The sequence below is a fragment of the Pinus tabuliformis genome, chromosome 3_2 (genome assembly GCF_031772625.1).
Source record: "Pinus tabuliformis cultivar Carrire ecotype Pingquan chromosome 3_2, CPIR1, whole genome shotgun sequence".
In the NCBI taxonomy this organism is placed as follows: domain Eukaryota; kingdom Viridiplantae; phylum Streptophyta; class Pinopsida; order Pinales; family Pinaceae; genus Pinus; species Pinus tabuliformis.
In genome coordinates this window covers 694,014,045-694,037,762 of record NC_142302.1, presented here as the reverse complement: position 1 = coordinate 694,037,762, position 23,718 = coordinate 694,014,045, and the positions used below count along the sequence as shown (strand labels likewise).

Genomic DNA, 23,718 nt, shown 5'->3' with positions numbered 1-23,718 from the left:
GACCACTCTATGGATTAAGGAGGCTAGGTATACCTGAACCCCAATCCAACTGCAATAATAACGTTCCAGCATCGAGACAACTAAAGCATTGCTATGAATGGCCCCCCTGCCGAATGAGAGGAGAGAATTAACATGACAAGCATAGTTCCTTCTCAGACCGATTACCGGACTCATCATTGTGTCTTCCAACTGATCTGCATGCGATGGTGGCAGGATTAGAGGAGGGCACACGCTGGGATGTCGGCTCATAACGACGGCAACCAATATATTTTTTTTTTTAAACAGAAAAAACCGCTTCTGTATTATATTAATAAAACATATAATACATATAATAGATATACTATAGTTTTTGAGTCTTTGTCTACATCATCATTAAAAAAAACACACCAAACATAGTCAAAAGAACTTTGTATCTCCTTGTTACTTCTATTTTTTTTTTTAGAGTTCAGTAATCGTCCTCCATAGTCCATAACCCAAAAAAAAAGAAATTAACATTTTACAATAATATTTGTCCCATGCATTCGAGGTCAGGTAATACTCAACATATTGTTTCTTATCTCTTTGAAAATTTAAGGTCAGGTAATACTCAACATATTGTTTCCTATCTCTTTGAAAATTTAATACTGTTGGCATTTGTCTTGACACTTTGCTCAAATAAAGAGAAAAAAAAACTTATGAGGAGCCTTGTCAATTCCTCTTTTGGATAATAAATCAATTGTCAAGTTCTGTTCCCTATATATGTGATCAAAATTGATGTTGTAGAAAGTACATCAATTGATGCGCTTTATCCAATTTTTAATATTGGAGGATTAAAGTGATTATGGCCTTTAACCCAATCAATGATTCCTTTAGCATTCCCATAGATCTGTATGCTCTCCAATCCCAGCCATTTGGCTACAATTAGCACTCCCCACAGTGCAACAATCTCTACCTTGCTATTCGTGCCTGGCCCCCTTCCCAGCAAAAGTGATAGTAGTTACATGGCTCTATGACAACTCCCCACAGTGCAACAATCTCTGCCTTGTTATTCGTGCCTTGCCCCCCTTCCCACCAAAAGTGATACTAGTTACCTGGCTCTATGACAAAGTATGCCCCATAGCTACAATTCCTCCAACATCTTGCACTATCAAAGAAACCCACATGAAATTTATGCCAAATGTCTTTTCTTATGATAATTCTATGCTTGCTACCCATTTTGGTTGATCCGAACTTCTTGAATTATGCAGTTGTTTTAATAACATCCTCCCTTACTGCTGGATATTTATTCTAAAAATTAAGTGCATTCCCACTACGCCATATGGCCCAAATGAGATATAGTGGGACAAATCTATATCTTCCATGAGCTTTGAACAATTTCCTTAAACAACTCCTTAAAGTTGGAAATTGCTGAAGTTGAACGATACCAAAAGTGTTCAATACCCCCCCCAAACAACCTGTGCACAAGGGAAATGAAAATACAAATGAACATTATCGTCATTACAACTCATGCATAGGAGATAGATTCCCGGGCTTGTGTGTCCTCTATTCTTTAAGTTATTACAGGCTAATAATCTGTCCATGAAAGCCAACTAGAAGAAACATTTAATCTTGTTGGGAATGTTCCCTCACCATATTTTCTGAATCTATGTAAGCCACTCTTCCCCTTCTCCACCCTTGGAATTTCATTATATATTTATTTTACCAATGGTTGCTCATTTTTTAGGAAACCCCCCCATGTCATATGGTCCTCCTGGGTCATTCCAAGATATACCAGCATTTCTCAAATTAGAAATATATACATCCCATTTGCAGACATCCCCCCTCGGCAACTGAATATCGCCCACACCAATCCATGATTGTCGGTCAATACATAGATCATCATGTAAGGAAATCTATTTGAGAAATATTATCTCTTTATTATGCAGGAAATGAAGGATTCAATAAGATAATGAGTGGTTTCCCACCATACCTTTAATAGCATCCAATCCAATCTTGATTTTGGTCTCATCCCCAACCTCCCAATGCACAAATCCCATCAGACACTATATGTTTTTTATCGTAATTTTCCAAATGTATGATGAAATTGTCTCTCTTTGCCCCTCCAGAAATCCATGCAGTGAAAGATTGCCCATACATGTACTTATCTTTAATGACCATTGACCATCCACTAGTTTGGTTATGTAATTTCCATAATCTAATCGGTAGCATATATTGTCACTCCTCATTAATGTGTCAATGACCCTACGTATTAGCCTTGCCTAACCTGACACCATCTGTCCTTCTTAACTAGAGATTTTAATTGAGGATTGATAGACACAATAATGATCACTTAAGGGAGACAAATTGTTAAGTACAATTTCATCACGATTTCCCTTATGTGAAGGCTATCAATATTTGTGGTGCTATAGCTCCATTAATGCACTCTAGCAATATATATCAACCATTGGATTTAACCAAGTACAAAATCCAATGGTTATCCTATACTTATTAATGGAGCTATACCTCCACAAATATTGGTTGCCTTATGTGAGCCTTATTGTGGCAAATGTTGGCACATTGCACTATTGAATGCATCAAGAAAGAAATAAAATCATTTTAATTTCCACGAGGCTAAAAATAGCATATGGGATAGATTGCTTCTTCATATTGTTGATGTATTCGACCCTTTAACTTCTAGACAAACCTCTAACTAAATAGATTATCCCAAAAACTAATTGCCATAAACATGTCACTCATAAAGTGTAATAATATCATACACCTATCATCAATCTCTATAATTAAACACCCACATCACAAAATTAAAATTTTAAAATAACCATTAAAAAGTAATAATCAATCTCTATAATTAAACACTTACATCAGAAAATTAAAATTTTAATAATAATAATAATATCATCTTTTCAAATAAATTTTTTATATAATATCTCAAAACTTTCAAAATCATGAGATTTTAAAAAAACTATATGTAATCACATCATTTTTATAATATCTTCGGTTGAAATATCATTTATCCCAATAAAATTTTAAACTATAAAATCTGATACGTCAAAACATTTGGATTTTAAAATAAAATTAAATATAACAAATACTCTCGTCAATACGAAAGATCATTTTTTTAAACAAAAAGTTTCATCAATTGATAAAAAAATTAAAAGCATTAACATTTACATTTTATTAAATAATGCATATCGTATTAAATTCATATTTTGAAGATTTTAATAGGATTCTAAATTACAATTTTTATTTTTTTTATAGCGATTTATGTAATTTTAATCTGAAAACTTAAAACTCTATAATATTAACAAAACAACATATTTTTTGAATTTACCAAATAAAAATTAAAAACATCTCTAGCTTTTATACTTGCATTTTGTTTATTTATATTTTATTATTTAAAACCATATCTAAACATAAATTTAATTATTTTATTTTATTTTTTAAATATTTTTATATATTGATTGGTTTCATTTTCATATCTCAATTAATATATAAAATAATGATGTTTGTATATCATCCATATTTACTAATATAATTAAGCTAGTTGATAATCGACATGTGAAGAGTGAATTACATTAACATGATTGATAATGGTCACAAACTCTATTATTATTCTTTAATATTAAAACTTATTCACACACTCTAATATTATTATTAAATAATAAACCTTATTTGTGAACCCTAATTAATATTATAAAATAATAAACCTTTTTATGTATTCAAGCTTTTGTGATCCATAATGAATTAAACAAAGTCTTTCGGTAAATCCTCTCACGTGATTTCTACCAAAAGACTTTGTTTAAATAATAAACCTTATTCGTAAACCATAATTATTGATAAACCTCGTTAATATTAATCTTATTAATATTAATACTATTAATATTAATAATGATAGTAATACTAAAATAGTTATTAATATTATTAAAAATACATTCAATCATATAGTATTAATATTATTATTATGAATAATAAAATAGTTAACATTGTTATTATTATTATTATTAAATATTGATTATAATTTTGGTTCACTGAGGTGGTTGATTAACTGGATATGAGTGAGTTATGTTATGTAAGTATGACTATGAATAAATTATTTACTATGGTAAATATAAAGCTGACAAAGTTAGATCATGACAAACTATTTATAATATATTCATTTATATAATGATAATAATAATACAGTCAACATTAATAACAATACTAATAATAGTATTATTAAATATTAAATTTTAATAAAAAGGATCTTTAATATTATTATTATTAGGAGATGTAAAGAAAGTTGGTCATCTTCTTTATTATTATTATTATTATTCAGTTGATTACATTTGATCATGACCAAAGTATTAATAATAATAATAATAATATAGTCAACATTGTTTTTGTTGTTAAACCTTGACTAGGACCTACAAAGTTGACCTTGAATGACTTATTATTAATGTATTCAATAATAATAATAATAATAATAGTCAACGTTGTTTTTGTTTTTAAACCTTGAATACCACCTACAAAATAATAATAATAATAAACATTGTTTTTGTTGTTAAACCTAGACTGAGACTTACCAAAGTACCAAGGTTGACTAAGATTCACCTTAAATGACTTTGGTCTACAATGGCTGACTATAATTCAATATGATTTAGTTACATTGACTGAGGATGACTATGAGTGAACAAGTTTGACTATTGTTATTGTTAACTATGACAAATATAAGGTTGACCAAGTTTTGATTTGTTCTACAATGGTTGACTATAATTCAATATGGTTTAGTTACATTTATTGAGGATGACTTTGAGTGAACAAGGTTGACTATTGTTATTGTTAACTATGATAAATTTAATGTTAACCAAGTTTTGATCATAACAAAGTTACTAATCAAACGAGAATTATGACGTCAAAATGAGAAATCTAGCCCAAAAATACAATAAAAAAATGAAAAAACAACCCAAAAATGCAAAGTGTGTATGTTGGAATGATGTTTATTTTTTCATGGTAAATTTTCAATATTTTTTACAAATGACAAAAGAAACCAATTTTTAAACATGAAAAAAGTGTTGATGTTGGAACATCGTCTATTTTTGAAGTAATTTTTCAACATTTTTTAGCAATCATGTTAAAGATAAAATATCATTTTCCGGCATGGCATTAAAGATAAAATAAAGCCTAAAATTCCAGTGATTTTCAACCATGGCATTAAAGATAAAATAGTTATAATTGTTTTCAACAATAAGATTAAAGACAAAATATATGACTTAGAAAGCCTTAAAATTTCAATAATTTTCCAACCATGGAATTAAAACCAAATATCACGACAATAAAGAAACCTTAAGTTTTCAACATATTTCAACCATGGCATTATCGAAAAATTATATGACGAAAAACAGCTTTAAAAATGAACACCTCAACGAATGTGTCAGTATAGCAAGAGTAATTTCTTTTTTAAATGATAGAAATATAGCTATCTTAAATGTTAAACTTAATCCACTGCAACAAAAATTTAAAAATCGACCATCAAATTGACACGCAATGTAGACAATGAAAACTTCCAAATAAACTATGAAATTAACACATTGTGGGGGCGAACTTGATCCATTATAATGCAAATTATAAATAAATAGATAAATAAATAAAAATGAGAAATACAAAACAAAATGAAAATTAAAAGATTGAAAAAAAATAAAACTAAAAAAAGAAAAGCTAAAAAAATAATAATAATAAGTAACTCACGAGAGATAAAAATAAATAAATATAACATGTAACATATAAAAGCAATTTAAATGAAAAAAAAAAAAGAAAAAAACATAATTTAAGAAAAAAAAATTAAATATTAACATCAACAAAAAAATTAAAAAAATCTATAATTTAAAAATAAATCGATAAAAAAACAAACAAATTAAATACAAATTAAAAACAAATAAATTAAAAATTATTTAAATCATAATAACTATTAAGTTAAAAAAAAATATATTAGAAAAACATTAAAACAGATTTAACAATTTAAGATAAAATATTTGAAAAACAAAAAAAGACATTAAAATAAAAATGAAAAAAAAAATGTCTACGAGGCCATGAATATATGTTGATCGGGTGCTCTATTAAGACACTCCTTGATGTGAAGTCACCAATTCTTTTTTCTATCCAGATTAGGGTGCTCTATTAAGGCACTCTTTGATGTGAAGTCACCAGTTCAATTTTCTACCCACGGGGTGATATATTAGACATGATTAAGATGTTCTCCGACCAAACTTATAAAGAATAAAATATTAAGTTTTAAAAGTAAAACATTAAAAAAATAAATACAAAACATTAAAAAAATTGAAAAAAAAAACATAAAAAAAAAAGTTTAAATAGTAAGTTGTTAAAATAAAACTTTAGAAAAAAATAAAAAAAATAAGACATATTATCTATCTATCTATCTATCTATCTATCTATCTATCTATCTATCTATCTATCTATCTATCTATCTATCTATCTATATATATATATATAATATATATATATATATATATATATATATATATATATATATATATATAACCCTTTGGCACCATCTCGTAAAGGACTCATCGTTGATTTTTATTTAATGATGTATTTTAATTTTAATTTTGTTTAATTTTTTTATTTTTATTTTTTTTTTTATGTTTTTTGTTTTAATTTTGTTTTTATTTTTTGTTTGTTTTTTTTTTTTTTTCTCTTGTAAGCATGGTGGGATTATATCTTTCTCATGTCTAATATATCACCTTTATTAGGATTCAGAATTAAACTAGTAACTTCATATCAAGAATTCCTTAACTAGTAACGTCACATCAAGAATTCCCTTAACTACTAACGTCACATCAAGAATTCCCTTAACTAGTAACTTCACATTAAGAATTCCCTTAATAGAACACCTGATCACTCTTTATCCAAGATGTTGTGGACATTTTAATGTTCTTTTAGTTATTATCATTTTATTTTATTTTATTAACTTTTATTTTATGTTTTTTTCCATTTCATATTTTTTAATGTTTTTTTAAATCAAAATTTCTTTCAAATCGTTTATTTTAATGCTTTTTTAATTTTAATTCTGTTATTTAGCGTCCTATATATATATATATATATATATATATATATATATATATATATATATATATATATATATATTTATTTATTTCCTTTTTCTTTAAATGTATGTTTTAATTTCTTTAATTTTTTCTACACTTTTTTTATACTGTTATTTATTTAAATGTCATGTAAATCATTTTATTTTTGCAAGCAAAAATAATTTTTTTTTAATGTCATTATCTTCGGATAGAAAATTCATAAAAAATTCATAAAATTTGTTATTTTTGTAATTTTTTTATTCATTTTTTACATAAAGAAAATTTATTTAACTTGTCTTTTTTAGTGGAATTTTTTATATTTTTTTTAATTATATCTATATGCAAAGTAAATTCTTAACTTCAATTATTATTATTATTATTTAACTTTGAAAGAAAAATCATTATAAAAAAATATTGCAAAGAAAATGAAAAGCACAAGTTTAGGAAATCCTTAAGAAACAAATATTTTAGGACAAGAACAAGAACATGAATAGCACAATTGAAAAATGGTTAGATAATAAATATTTAAAAGAAAATACATGTGCATACATAGACATAAGAAAATTTAATGTTTCAAAATATGCCAAAAAAATGTTGATGCTACTTTCAAAATCCGCATGAAAATCACCAACATTTTAAACAATATATCTATAATTAATATATCAATTAATTTAAAGTGTCAAAATAAGACCCAAAAAGAAAACAGGTCGATGTCGCATCAACACTTTTTAAAATCAGATCATTTTTTGTAACCTTTAAAAAAATGAGAAGTCAGCCAAGTTCTTGTTTCATTGGTAACTTTGTTCGATGGTATTAATAATAATAATAATAATAATAATGTCGTCAATATTAATATTAATATTATTAGTTATTTTTTTAATATTAATATAGATATTATAGGCATCATGAAGTTTGATGATGGTCAACTAATAATAATAATAACAATATAATCAACATTTCTATTATTAGTCAACTATATTAATATCGTTTGGGGAGGTAGGAGCGGGAGGGGTAATATATCGCCTTGATGAAGAAATTGAGAATAAATTTTCATGGGGAATGGGGAGGACCTCCAATAACTAGGAGGAAGCATTAGTTCTTTGGTAGGGTCTCTAGATAACTTTAGCAAGAGGCCTTTGACAAATAGTTGTAATGGGAGACTCGATGACAATCATCCAAAAGTTCCATAGAGTTAAAGACTCCATCGAGAAAGATATGTCTCCATTGGATATGTGAATTAGAAGGGAAATTCAAAATTTGAATTATATCCTTTTATCACATTAAAAGGGAGAATAATCAAAATGTTGACAAGTAAGCTAAGAAAGTTGTTCGTCTTGAGAAAGTGTGTTTCCAACATTGTTTGAAAAGAATACTAGCACATGATTTTCATCCAGGAAACTAAATGTTCAATTCAGAAAAATAAGAGAAATACACAGAAATTGTCTTAATAGATGTGAATTTCTAGAATTCAAGGTAGACAAAATAGCAGGAGGTATTCTCACACTTTGGAACCCTCAAAGAATAGGCATAGTGGATGTTGAAGCAAATAGAAATTATTTATCAATGGTTATTCAGCCTTTGGGAAATAGGGAAATTTATTTAATCAAAAAAGTTTATGGCCCACAAAAGCCTAATGACAAACTCAGTCTGCTTGCTTCTCTAGAGGATCTAATAGATAGACATTCAAGAATACCATGGATTCTGGGAGGGGACTTTAACATTATCAAATCCCTGTCAGAAAAAAAGGGTGTGACCAGAACTCTAGGCAGAGACTCTATAGCATTTCAGAATTTTATAAACAACATGAAGCTAGTTGACACAAATACAAGTAATTGCCTCTTTACCTGGAACAAAAAAAGAGGAGGAGAGTGTCAAGTTTCCTCAAAGCTAGATAGATTCATTATCTCAGAGGAACTTATGCTCACAGGCCTTGATATGACAACTAGGATTCTCCCCTTTGGTGGCTTGGACCATTGGCCTGTTCAACTTGAGGCGTCTTGTATAGGAACCCCAAAAAATAGACCTATTTAGTTGAAAATATCTGGCTCACCCATCCAGACTTTAATAGCAACATTGAAAAATGGTGGAAATAAGATTTGCAAATCCAGGGGACGAGTATCTTTTTATTACACAAAAGATTGAAACATATCAAAATTAGGGTCAAATATTGGAATAAGAATGAGTTTGGAAATATTTTTGAAGCAAAAAAAGTGGTTGAAAGGAAAATGTAGGAAATTAATCAGACCCTAATCATCGATGGCTTTGATGGGGAAACAAATGAACAAGCTAACAAACATCAATAGGAATGGGAGGACTTATACAAACAAGATGAAATATTTTCGAGACAAAAATCAAGAGTACAAAGGCTAAAAGAAGGGGATAGAAACACAAGCTTTTTCCATAGATCTACAATGGAGCACAGGTCTCACAACAGGATCTCAACAATCAAGGATTCCAAAGGAAACCATCTCAATACCCACAAAGAAATAGAAGCTGTGTTGGTTCAACATTTTCAAGGCACAACAGAGGAACCTCTCTTAGATAGATCACAATTTATCAGTGACTTCACAAAGCACATTCCTAAGCTAGTAACAAGAGAATACAATTATAATCTTAATAGGCCGATGAATGAAGAGGAGGTCAGTGAAGTCATCAAAGATATGCAGAATGGAAAAGAGCCAGGCCCAGATGGTTTCAATGTTGATTTATTTAAAGCATGTTGGAGTATTGCCAAGCAAGATATACCAAATGTGGTGGAGGACTCCAGGAATAATAGAACAATATTGAAGGAACTCAACACATCCTTCATCTCCTTGATTCCAAAATAGGAAAATGCTATGACACCAAACAGATTTAGACCTATAGCTTTATGCAATGTTGTGTATAAAATAATTTCAAAAATAATTGCCAATAGACTTAAACCCCTTCTTCCTAATCTGTTTTATATGAAGCAAACGGGATACGTGGAGAGCAGAAAAATTCTCAATAATATCATTCAAGCTCATGTGGTGGTTCACTCAATGATAAGTAAAAGGCAGGTAGGAATGATTATGCAATTGGACCTAGAAAAGGCTTATGATAAGTTAAATTGGGGCTACATCAGGAAGGTCCTTCTAGCTTATGGATTTGACCACAACTGGGTAAGATGGGTAATGGCCCTAGTGACTACCTCTAGTTTCTCAATTCTGGTAAATGGTTCTCCATCAATGACCTTTAAATCCTTTAAGAGGCCTCAGGCATGGAGATCCTCTCTCCCCCTTTCTCTTTATTCTTATGATGGAAGGACTAGGTCGAGCTATCAAGTCCACTAAAGAAGAAGGTAAGATCCAAGGTCTCAAACTAAAAGGGAACGGACAGGCTTTAACACATCAACAATTTGTAGATGAGACCATGCTATAGGGAATTCCCACGGTTAAGGAAGCACTAGCTTAGAAACAAATCCTATGAGACTTTGTTATGGCGGTGAGTACAAAGGTAAGCCTCTCAAAATAAAATATTTTCTTTTTCAACACTAACATTGCTATTCAGAGAAACATTTCCAGATTTCTGGGCTTTCAACGACATATGCTTCCATCCAAATATTTGGGAGTACCGCTCACAGGCAAACCTCTGAACAAGACAGTATGGGAGGCTGTGATTAATAAGCTACAGGACAAGACTCAAAAATCGACAAGCATGTCTTTGAACTTGGTAGGCAGGCTAGTGCTTACAAAATCTATCCTTCAATCAGTTCCCATCTTCATGTTTTCAACCCTTCCAGCTCTAAAAGGAGTTATGCAACAATGCAGAAATATCCAAAGAGATTTTCTTTGGGGTAAATGGGAAAAAAAGGAATAAATGGGCATTGGTAGCCTGAGAAAAGATATGTAAACCTAAAACACATGGAGGTTTAGGACTGGATGATCCTGAAGTGCTTAACAAGGTTTTGGGGGTGAAATTATGTGGAGATGGATAAACGATTCAGATGCTAGTTGGGCACAAATTTAGAAATAGAAATATGGAAGTAATTGGCAAGACAAGGACCATATAAGAATGTCAGGAATCATAAAAGGCTTGCACATCTGGAATAAAGCTTGGGAGAATAGGGGCATAGTTTAGAAAAATAGCTTATGGGAAATTAGAGCTGGAGACCTTGGATGGTTTTGGGAGGATAAAAGGCAACAGGAACCTAAGCTATTAAGAGAAGACTTTGTAGATCTCAAGCATGATACTGACACCAAAGGGTTACTCCGAGTAAATGAATTTTGGGATCAGACACATAGCAGAGGAAAATGCAGAACATGGAGGGAAATGGATTATAGAGATAATGGCCCCTTGAAAGCACAGGTTGATGCTCTAACAACCATCCTGGATCAAAGAAAGATCTTGATAACTGCCGATTCTGACCAGCTAAGATGGGGAAACAACAATGAAGGCACCTGTAACCTTAAAGAGGCAAAACACATAGCCCTTGAGCTTGATTCTACAAAACCAGATGGGGTTTGGAAGAATCTTTGGAAGAACCAAGGATGGATGAAAACCAAACTGTTCATGTGGCTAGTGCATCATAAGAAGATTCTAACTTGGGAGAACATCCGAAAATGGGGTGCTTCTAGCCCATCCAGATGCCAACTATGTGAATCAAAAGTTGAAACTATGGAGCACCTTCTCAACCTTTGCATATTTACTTCCAGCTATGTGAATCACAAGATGAAACTATGGAGCACCTTCTCAACCTCTGCATATTTACTTCCACGTTGTGGGATGGGATTGCCTCAATATTCAGACAAACAGACAAGGACAGACAAAGCATTGCCAATACACTAAGGAATTGGAGGAGAAACTTCTCTGATTATGAAATGGTAAACAAAGCTTGGTCTTTACCTCCTAGTCACTGATAAATATTTCTAGCATCCTCCCCCTCAGGGATATATGAAATGTAAGATAGATGGGGCCTGAAAAGGAAATCCAGGCATGGCTGGTTATGGGGGAGTGATAAGGGATGAAAAGGGTTGTATACAATACATTTTTCATTGTAATTTGGGAAAAGCTGCAAACAATATGGTGGAGCTAATGGCCTAGAGCAATGTTTAGAAATCCTAAAGAACGAAAATCTTTAGAACATCATAACTGAAGCAGAATATGAATTGATTATCAATTCGCTCAAGAGAATTTGTCATGCTTCGGCTCCGGAAAAATTTCGAGATATTGGAGGCTTCTTCAGGTCTATCAAAGAATCCATATCCACCTTCAGAACATGAGAACCTTAAGGTTCACGCATGTGTGCAGGACTGCCAATAAATTGGTGGATATAGTAGCTAATAAAGGCGCTCTCTGTGCTAAGAACAACAATAAGTATAGATGGCAAGAGGTTCCCTAGGGTAGATTGAGGGTTGATTGTCTCAACCAAGTGAATGTGGACCAAGAAATCCATCAGAACAGGGGATGCTAGCAGATCGCAACAGCTGGGGTTTAGTAGATAAACAATCAACATGAAGTGATTTTTCTGGGGTAATTTTGAAAATGATATTCAGCCCTTTGTCAGCTATATCAGCCCAGAATAGCTCAGACCCAAGGTTCTTGGGTGGGCGATGATTTACAGAAAGAGGATTTTTTTAAACTATCTTTCACCATAGATCAACTCAGGTTTGCTATGCAGGGAGATGGGGTGGGGAGTTTCCATTCAAAAGGAATAGTGGAATTCCTACCATAAATATGGATATGTCAGCAATGGACGTAGCGAATTAGCAATTTTTTAATTCATACCACAACTATGATGGTTTTCGAGTTTTCGGAAATCCTCATTACCTGAAGCAGTTTTCTTGAAATGAGCCTGATGTCACTCATTGATCGATACTTGTCACAGGAAGGAAAGAGAAAACCACCTTTATCAGGCAGGTATTCCTCCTGCTTCTCTTCTATCTGATATCCCTCTCAACCGTTGGATTGAATGGTTGGGAATTAATGGCTGAGATTCAAGGTGCATGTTGTTGGGTCTGGGTCAAATTCTTGGCTTCCTTTGTGGACCTGAAATCTTCTAGGTGTAGGATCTATTTTATCTTTATGTCCACCTCTAGTTATTCTATACCACCCTCAAGGTGGTTTTTGGTTCATTGGGTGCCCTCAACTCCAAAAGTGGTTTCCTAGAAATGAGCCCAATGCCACTCATCACACAACACGTGGCTCTAGCAGAAGAGAGAATACTGCCCTCATAGGGCAGGTATTTTCACGGCTTTTTTTCTACTCGATATGTATTTCAACCATTGGATCTTGCAGTGGTGGATCAACAGCCCAGGATCACTATGCATGTTGGGGGGTCCGGGTCAGATACTTGGTTTCCTTAGTGGGCCTGATTTCTGTATTTTGTGGGCCATATCTCCTTTTTAAATACACTATTATGCGGGAAGGGTACATGTACTTTTGTATCATTTAGTTTCTCGTTCATTGGATCTTGGAGGATGGGTCGAGTGATTTAGTAGTCTCTTGGCTTAGGTTGCGAGCCATTGGCTCTTTCCCCAAGGTGCCTAGAGATAGCCATATCTCTGGCCATTTTCTACCCTGGGTTTTTTGTATTTTATGTAATTTATTTTTTATCGAGAAATGAAAAGAATGTTCGACTCTTGCTTAAGCAAAAAGAAAAGCATACTAGCACTGGAACGTAAAAATATATTCTCTAGATAACATTTAAATATAGGAATGTCCTTCTTTTCATATATTTTAGAGTTTTATGCTAATAAGATGTTGAAATTTAGGTAGCTATGGGATGAATTTCCCATGAGAAACCCTACTTCCCCAAAGAGAATTTATATTAGTTAAAAAGGAAAATGTTATTTTGGGGAACTCCTCTTATTATCTCATGTTAAGGCATATGGTAAATATATTTAATATTATCAAAAGAAAAGCTTGAGTTAATAATTTCCTCAAAATTGAGAAGTCGATCTCTCAATCATAGGGTCTCATTGGCACCTAAGGCACCTCACCAATTTATATAAATATAACCTTATAGTTCATGGTTTATATGCTCATACAATCTTTGTAGCATGAGTATATGTCATATAGTTCATGGAATAATTTCAGAATGGAGCACATTTGTTGTTTGGCTCCTAAACTATGGCTCACTTCTCTTTTATGGATTGTATCTATACAATAGTCATTCATATTCATATTTCAATTAATATTTCTATGGTTAGTATGAAAATCAATCTTTCTTTGTTTCATATTGGAGGCTCGCTCAACTATATGTGACTCAATTTTATTTCCAGGTATCACATTACATTCCTATGGCATCACGTCACTACAAAGTGATGACTCGTTGATGACTTGTTTCCATACCATTATGATTTGTATATATAGAATCACTAGTTTATGTGGGTTGTATTTATTATAAGTGTGGTTCATATACATATTCTTGATGATTTGTTCTATGGTACACATATCTTCCCTATAGATATCACAATGAAAATTCGTTCATGATCCATGGCTAAAGTAGTGACTCTATATCACATATTAATGACTTCGTATCTGTGTCTATATGCTGGCACTGCATTCATTGGCTCGCATAGAAAACACACAATGACATCGAATGACAAATACATTCCATGTATGACATCGCTTCTATCTGTGGTATCTCATCTATGTTCTCTGTGGGGCATGAATTCTATATGCTTGGTAGGATATTGCTTCTACATCTTTGAGTTTCTGATAGTAATAAAAGCTTGAGATACTATTGACATATGATTAGAATACATGATTGTGATCTATATGTATATATCAGTGACCTTGATGTATATGAGTATGGTTGTAACCTATTAATAGTGAGACAATACTCTTGACAACAATAATGCATGACTGTGTGACCTTGATGCATATGTATTTGGTTGCAACCCAATGAAAATGATACATGACAGTGATGACAGTGGCTATGCTCCTATGATGACACTGACCATGTTATTATGATGAAAACTACCTTGATCTTCATGAAAATGATCTTCATATTGTATGTGACAGTGATATGATAACAAATCTCTTGGACTTGTTTCTTTTAGTTCACAAAAATGTTGTGAATTGACATGGGTTGGCTCTAGGAGGCCTGATGTGATTGATGCATCTCATTCTTACTGTACTATTTATATCAGCTCAACATTGATGAATATCTAATAGAAGAAGAATCTAGTTGGATTTTCCCCCTCATAAAATTTTGTCGTAGTATCTAACTTAGATCCTAGTGTTTCTTTTGTACATAATTTTCTTCTGTTTTTCCTTATTATTCTAATGTATTGCTGATTTTATTATTCTCTATATAATAATGAAATAATGTCAATGAATAAATGTTATATAAAAATAATGAAAAATATAAACTTGTAATTATCTAAAAAAAACATTCTAACTCTAAAAATTAACATAAAATACTGCACATAATCTAGGGAAAAACCTGAATTTCTTAGTTTTTTTTCTCTTATTAAAAAAGCTTCTTCCATAATATTAGTTGGAAGAACTTTTATATACATTGATATTTCATGTACTAGTACTCAATAAATAGAATCCAAACACATTATAGGATTAAAGACCAAAAAACTACTTTTGATACATGAATCTATGAGCGCTCAAAATAGTTCAAAGAAGCTATTCATTAGCAAAATATTGAAGTTACAAACCTCTCAAGATAATATCCATAATCATGCTTCCTAAAGTATCAATACTCATTAACAATACTTCTGGGTGGTGTGAATTTTTGTAAAGTATGGATACCCATTAACAATACTTTTGGGTAGTACGAATCGTTCAATGTATTTTCTTTTTAACATATATTTATACTTTTGGGTAGTACGAATTGTTAATTGTATTTTCTTTTTAACACATATAAATATGTAGAGTCTTGTTATTAAATGTTATTTTGTCTTTCTGAGAAACAGTTTCCAATAATTTTCAAAATTTATGCAATAATGATGAATTACCCCCATTTAAGCTAACTTTTCTTTATTTTGGTTTAATAGTTACAATTGATGTAGATAAATCCTATGAAGTCAAAGTACTAGATCCAAACGATGCATATAATTGAAAGGAATATATATATATATATATATATATATATTTTCAAAATTTATGAAAAATGATGAATTACCCCATTTAAGCTAACTTTTCTTTATTTTGGTTTAATAGTTACAATTGATGTAGATAAATCCTATGAAGTCAAAGTACTAGATCCAAACGATGCATATAATGAAAAGAATATATATATATATAACTTCTTTCATATGCAAATATATTTATATTGGTTCATGCTGATTTTTATTAAGTTTATTGCTGTGTTTTATTTTGATGGCTGGATAGGTGCTCATACATGACACGAATCAATTCGCTCGAATAAAATTTGGGGTTTTCGTGGGGATCAACCCAAACAAAGGCACGAGAGAGCGTCCAACAAATTGGTCACAGAAACTTGCACAAAGCACACGAACGGTCACAACTAAGTATTGGTCACAGAAACCTGCACAAAGCACACGAACGGTCACAACTAAGTATTTGTAGTATTTTGGCAGCACACGAAGAGTCACAACTTAATATTTTGACATAACCCCGTGTGCCCAAGCATCCACACATAACACGACCCAAACCTCATCTTATATTTTCACCATGTATCCATAAACCAAAACTATGACAAGCTTTAACAAAAAATGTTGTTTTAAAGTCATGGAGCAAAATTATGGAAAGTTTTAGCAACATGTACAAGTTTTAGAATGTTGTTTTAGAAATGTAGTTTTGTATCTGTGTTAATCCATGTGTTGTTAGTTTTATGAATTCTAAAATAACATTTAAAAGCTATTTTCCAATTTTTGATGACAACTTCTGCCAATACTATGACTTGGTAAATGTTGAAAAATATTTTTTTTCATTTTTATTGTTTCATTTCCAATATTCTCTTAGAACTTACATCCATGTATTATAATTGAATTGATCAAACAATATTGGATAGTTTCTACCAAGTTCCATAATTCTAAAGATAAAATAGTATCTCCAAGTTATTGTTCAAAAAATCATTATTGCTCCTAAACAGTTGTGATGACCCCTTTCTTTTAAAATATTTACTTTGGAAAATGTGCCCAAATGTTTTTGTCGGAAACATGTCATATCACCACCTATATTCGGACTGTTTCAAACTATTGGTATCACTATGTAATCCTCAAACCAGTCATTATTGAAGTGTTAATCTCAAACATATGCTCTACTGTAAAATAAAATAATATAACAAAGATAAATCACTAAAAATCATCTCAATAATGAAGAAAAATTTATTATTAAAATTAAATTATATGTATGGAATAATTACAGATATATGATCTAGTGTAAAATAAAATAATATAATAAAGATAAATCACTAAAAGTCATTACACTATTAGCCAAGAGTTAAATGAAGCGAAATTCATTATTAAAATTAAATTATATGTATGAATTAATTTAATTATTTTTTATATATCAGCATATATTTATTTTAATTTTGGATTTACCAAATATCGAGAGATTAAATTTTTCAAGATGTTAACTTTATTTGGAAAGAAAATTTTGAAAAAGATTTATACATGAAGATAATTGATTATTCTGAATGCTTGGTAGATATAGAGTTAAAATGAATCTATGTTATTTTTTAATAATACTAGTATAGATCCATCTTACCCATAGATCTAGCAAGCCCTAAAAATGATCAAAATTCTTAATATGTAAACCTCTTTTAATAAAGAAACTTGAAAAAATATTTTCTACTTCTAGAGATTTGATCCCCACACACACATCATCATCTTTCAATGCATAGATGTATTCAACTACTTCAAAATTCATTGAGCGCTTGGTTTGTGCATAATACATAGTTTAAATTACAAATGTAACAAATTTCTACTGCACTTTAGAAAAATCTGAATATAAAATATATACAAAAATGAGTCAAAATGTAGAAGATTAAATCTACTTCAAATATTTTAAGCATAAGAATGTTTTTTTTTCAATTTTTTCTAAATGATATATAATATATACACAAATTGAGAACATATTAATTTTATGTTAAAAATTGAATGAACTACACATCTCTATCTTATTACTCCTACTACAAAGTAACAATTTTTTTTTTACTTTCAATTATTTCTTCTTATTGAACACCAAAATATTTTATAATTATTAACATTAATATTTTATGCTAACTATATATATGAAGTTGATATTGAAATAAATTAGTCAACCTGAATATTTAAATAGTTTATATGAGTTTTAAGTTAAAATATTTTAAGAAGTATGCATTTTGCTCACACTAAAATTAAAAATATAATGTGTTTTTGTTTTTTTCTTTTCTTCTTTTTATCTTTTTGTAAAGTTGATTTAAAAATAAGTGACCTCACATGGACATTACAATATTTTATTATAGTGAAGAGTGAGGATGAAATAGTTTTACCACATCTCTTTCATATTGGGTTATAACATTTATGATAAAAGTATTTAAACATGTATATTTATTTTTTGTTTTTTGTATTATAGAAAACATTATTTTTCATTTGGAAAATACATTATTTTTGTTTTTTAAAAAGGAATGTGTCAACTCACATTGAGCATGGATGGAATTAAACATCACCCTCATACTAAGAATGTAGCTCTTGGTACAATTATTTATATTTATATAAATTTCACATATGTATATAAAAAAATACTTTTTATTTTTTATTTTATTAAAACCATGATGATACATATAGTAACATGTTTTATAATGTTTTAACTTTAATTTTATGATAGATAGATAGATATCTCACTGAAAAAATTATTGTAAATATTGAATTTTTATATTCAGTTGTAGCGGCTACAACCACCCTCCAAAATTTTGCCTATGCTTCGTTTTGGGGCCTCCCTCCTAAATCACAACAGCTCATCTCACACTAACCTAGGTACTTGTGCTTTGTTCCAGCATTATCTTTTGCATGTTGGCTTGCGTTTTCTTACTTGCTTTACTATCTAACCCACAAGTCGATCTCTTGACTAGGTTTCAACTCAGTTCTAGGCTTTCCTTAGTGAACTGCATAATCCTTGAGTTCAACTATCCTTTCTCTTGAGAATTATGCAGTCCAAGTTGACAGTGAGCCTTTAGCTCCTAAATTATGTAGAGTCAGCTGACAACCTACCTTTAGCCGGGAACTGCACAGAGAATGAGAGGTAGCGAGGGCCACTTAGCCCAGAAATTGCGCAGAAGCTTTTCCCTCAGGAGTTGCCAACACATGAGCCAGTGAGTTACCCAGACTTTCCCGAAACTGCATAATCTCTCCGGACAATGAATGGCAGCTTTTCCTTAAAATATGAAAAAAGCGAAAAATAATACCTAGAAAATAGGAATTTATTTTTGATAGCATGGAGGAGACACTCGAGTATTTTTGGAAACTGTAGCCAAGTGTCACTTTTCACTTGATTTTTTCCCTTCTCATCATAAACCCTAAATCGACCAAATCTATTTAATCGATGTAGCTAAAACTCATTTTCAGATTTGATATTGGAGCTATGGAATGCTTGAGGAGATTAAGGAACTTTCTATGCTATCGTCATTTCTTTCCAGGTAAGTCTTTATTTTCTAGTCTTTTGCTATTTTTTTGTCGCTTTTGTTTGTTTATCTTGTGAGATTGTTGTTTCACTCATTTTGTTGAATGAACTCTGGTGTTTCAACTTATTTTAGCTTGTATAAGTGTTTTTTTTAACTTTTTCATTGTATTTCCTAAGTGTTGCATGGATTACCCAGTTTTTCCACTACTAGTCATCATTGCGGCGACTCTCTCCACATGCTTTGTTCTCCTTTATTTTGATTGATTCCTGTACTCATTTCACTTGCATGCATCATAATTCACATAGATCTACACCCAACATCATTCAATCCTTGAGATCTACTCAATTTTTTACTTTCCTTCGACAAATCTAGGCTTCCTTGGCCCGGATATCTTTTTCCCAAGCGTGCACTACGCATTTATGGAACTCAGGGCCTTAGGCTTGGGTTCTGGAATTGCATAGGTTTTTCCCAGGCCTGGCTTGAACTGTGCACTACACAATTGCAGGAGCCAACCTTGAGTCTTGGCCACTGAGATTGTGAAATGTGCAGTCTCTCCTGGCATATGCCCAGACAAAACTGCACATTGCACAGTTCTAGTCAACAATACCTCCCCACTGACTATTGGGATTGTGCAATGCGTAGTTCCAACTGGCAGTTAGTCACCTCTAAGAGACAAGATTACACAATACTTCCCATCAGTTTCCCAGTTTGTTTCTTGGTTTGTTCTTGAAGTGCTTTCTTTTTCAAGCTAACATTTGCATGCCATGAGTGTCCTCCCTATCTCCAAGTACAACAATTGTTGAGAAACTTTCCAACAGTTACAGGTAACATGGCTTCCAAGAGAGCTACATCAAAGGATAATTTCAAGAGTAGGACCAGGGAAGCAGTTGAGCATGTGTCAGTAAATTTCCAGTTTATGCAGACACTCCGTTGTTCATTGAGAAGGGCATGGAGTTAATGTGGTAGTAAATCAAGGATATCTTTGCAAGAGACTTTAAGGAAGATCTAGAAGATCGGCAAGTTTATATCAATATCCACCGACTTACATAAGGTTGCATACAGGTACCCTGCCTTCCAATGTTCGAACATCATCCAATAGATTCTCTTAGATACAGATGCAGAGACTATGAAATTGAGCAGTGCCAGTGGGATACAACTTTCCAACATTAGGGTAGAGAACTGTCAACAAATGTATCATTTAACTAAGTCAGTGAACCACATGGATTAACTTTTTTATGCCACCCACATCTTTATGAACACCAAAGATATTATAAAGCACTGGGTGAAAGAGTCATCAAAGTTTAGAGCAAAACCCACTCATGTTTAAAAGACAAAGTCACTCAGGAAGGCCTACTAGTCCTTGATCATCTTTGCATCCCAATTATATGGTCAAGAGAGCACAGAGACCTTTCTGGAAAATTAGGTGGTTGTGTTGGACCAGTTGGTGAATGAAGGAAGGCCATTCAACTAGTCGTACTTGTTGGCTCTTCAGTTGTAAATCCATGTGACTAACACCAAGAATCCTCGCAAGAATGAGCAGTCCAGATTCTACATGTCTGCATATTTACTTGATGCAATATGTTCCCAACATCAGTTTCCTAGCATGGGTTGGACATGGACACAAAAAACGAATGTCGTCAACATTTATAGCAAGTTTCTTTCCGAGTGCAACTGCCAAGGATTTATGGTGAGTCTAGTTGACCATTTCATAATCTCAGTGTACAAGTTGATATTTGAGCAAGATCTACCATGCATATCCAAAGAAGCGATGGGGGCAATACCTAACATTTCAAATTGGTATGCCTCACCCACTGACACCCTCATTAGAGTATTTGGTAGAGAGAAGCCTTTGTATGTTCTACCAAGGTATGTCACGGAAAAGCTGGTCATGCAAGAGGTCGCATATCACCTCTCCATAAGGTTATCAATAGGACTGCATAGGAAGAATAAGGCACCATGGCCCACCCTTTCTTTTTGGATCAAATTGTATGATATTAAAAGCTTGAAAGATGTGGATGTTGAAGATTAGCACCAAAGACTTCAATCTGTATGATCTCCAAGGTATTTGGAAGAAGCACTGTGTGAAGGCGTACTATCCATGGATCTAGGGGACATCTCATTGGGTAGGGTAGGACCTTTGGCGGTATTGTTACAACTACTCCAAGCTCAATTAACAGGTTAGTATAGCCATAACATGGAAAGTTTCTATATAGGCAGCAGCGTCATAGGAAGCAACAAAAACAATAGCAATAAGCAGCAAACCGGTGCAGGACAAGGGTAAGAGGAATATTTTTGAGAAGCTAGAGGCTGAGCAAAGATACAAGTTCAAAGAAGATCCTCACATTGAGAAAGCAACTTTGGCAGTGGAGGCAAAGAGGAAACAACAAATAAAGAGGGAAAAGAGAAGGAAGAAATAAAAGAAAAGGTTAGAGGAAGCATAAAGGAAGTTGCAAGAAATGGAGAATAAGTTGAAGGAAGAGCAGGATCTATGAAGGAGAAAGAGGAAAGAGAAGAAGAAACAAGAAGAAAATGAAAGGCAAGGTGCAATTATAGAGAAAACAATGCCCATGTAGGTTGAGGAGTTGGAAGAACCTGCAACTGAGGAAGAGGGTGAGCAGATGCAGGATAAGGAACTTGTACAACAGTTTCACCAATTTATCAAAGTTACATACATGAAGTTGGAAGATGAACCATAGGATAAAGACACTAACCTCATGCCACATGACCCCAAGGTCACCCCTTAGTCTCCACCACATCCATTGTCATAACCAATCTCAAGCAAGAAAGGAGAGGTTATTCTCCTTGATGATGATCTGGTGATGGATTTGTACAATCTATCATTTGACAAGTTGTAAAGGAATATTGTACATACATGGAGAAATAATTTCCTTGATGATCATGCGTCACCTGCTCATGAAGGAAAGGATGATTGTGCCAGATGTCAAAAAGCATCTAGTTGTCATGGATGATGCCACCTTGGCTTATGCAGGAGCCACAAGCTTAAATGTCAAGTTCATGTTAACAGAAAATGAACAAATGACAAATAACTTATAGGCGGCCAAGCAGAAAGATAAAAAATCTACATGTTCCGCAATGGCAGAGATGAGAAAAGTGATACTTGTTGAAGTATCAACTCTTAAGGCCACCATGCGGAAACTCTATGACGGATTAGTCACAATGCATATGGCGGTTGTCCATGTATATGGATTTCAACATCGAAGTAGAAGGATTGTCCAAACTCTCAAGAACATACATGTTTCTATCGCCGATGTGTAACAATGGACATGAGGTACAAGGGAGCCCTACTTCACCTGATAAAGGTGATAAAGTCGCAGTCAGAGCTAGAAAAAGCAAGGAGCCATATGTTGATCCAGAATTATGAGCAACTTGCCCCATTCGTCAACATCATACAAGCTTCATATGCATGGTTGTATAAGAGTTTTTATTTCATGGTGAGAACTCACATGATCATGTCAATTGGTTTCCTAATCAAAGCTAAGCACAATAACAAAGTCCAGCTAGAGATCGACATTTACACGGACCAGATAAGCCGAGATTCCACTAACGATGACTTGGATTTGAGTGCATAAAACATGCAGAAGTACATTGGTGGCCCTATCATGGTTAAGACCATCTTACACATGCTTTAGGATGAGTTGGACAAAGGTTCCAAAACCATATACCCAGAAACTATGGAGGGAAGAGTCTACTATCAGAAAGGCACCATCAAGTAGTTTGGGGACATCATAACACAATACCAAGCTTAGTATCAATGCATCGCCAAGAAGCATCAAGTGGATGTTGTCGAGTTGGTCTTTCCCAAAACTTCTACATCATAGAGTTTTGTCTTGCTAGGCTGTCTCTAGCCTATTTTGTCTCACATGAGTACATGTGGAAAATGTATATTATTTGTAAATATGTTGTAAGTGAAATTCCGAGTGTCATTAGTGGAATGTGAACAATCACTATGTAATGTAATGAGTTATTTGTAAAGAATTTGAAGAGTCATGAGGATATTCAAAGAGTCACAAAGGGGAATGTTAAGGGTCACCCCACCCTTTGTTATAAATAGAACCTCATAACTCATAGAATAAGATATTTGGAGACAATATTTTGGCT

The 23,718-nt window shown here is 32.3% G+C and overlaps 1 protein-coding gene across 2 annotated transcripts in view; it reads left to right on the top strand.

Moving 5' to 3' along the window:
• LOC149182525 (truncated transcription factor CAULIFLOWER D-like) overlaps positions 1-16,648 on the top strand; it is a 339,394-nt gene extending 322,746 nt beyond the window's left edge. The window contains exon 5 of one of the 2 annotated variants that reach the window (XM_089418595.1): positions 16,365-16,648. In XM_089418595.1, coding sequence (XP_089274721.1) covers positions 16,365-16,562 — 198 coding nt within the window. In that variant the 3' untranslated portion in view covers positions 16,563-16,648. The remainder of the gene's footprint in view (positions 1-16,364) is intronic. The other variant, XM_089418592.1, reaches the window with a different exon arrangement.
• Positions 16,649-23,718: the final 7,070 nt, after the last annotated feature.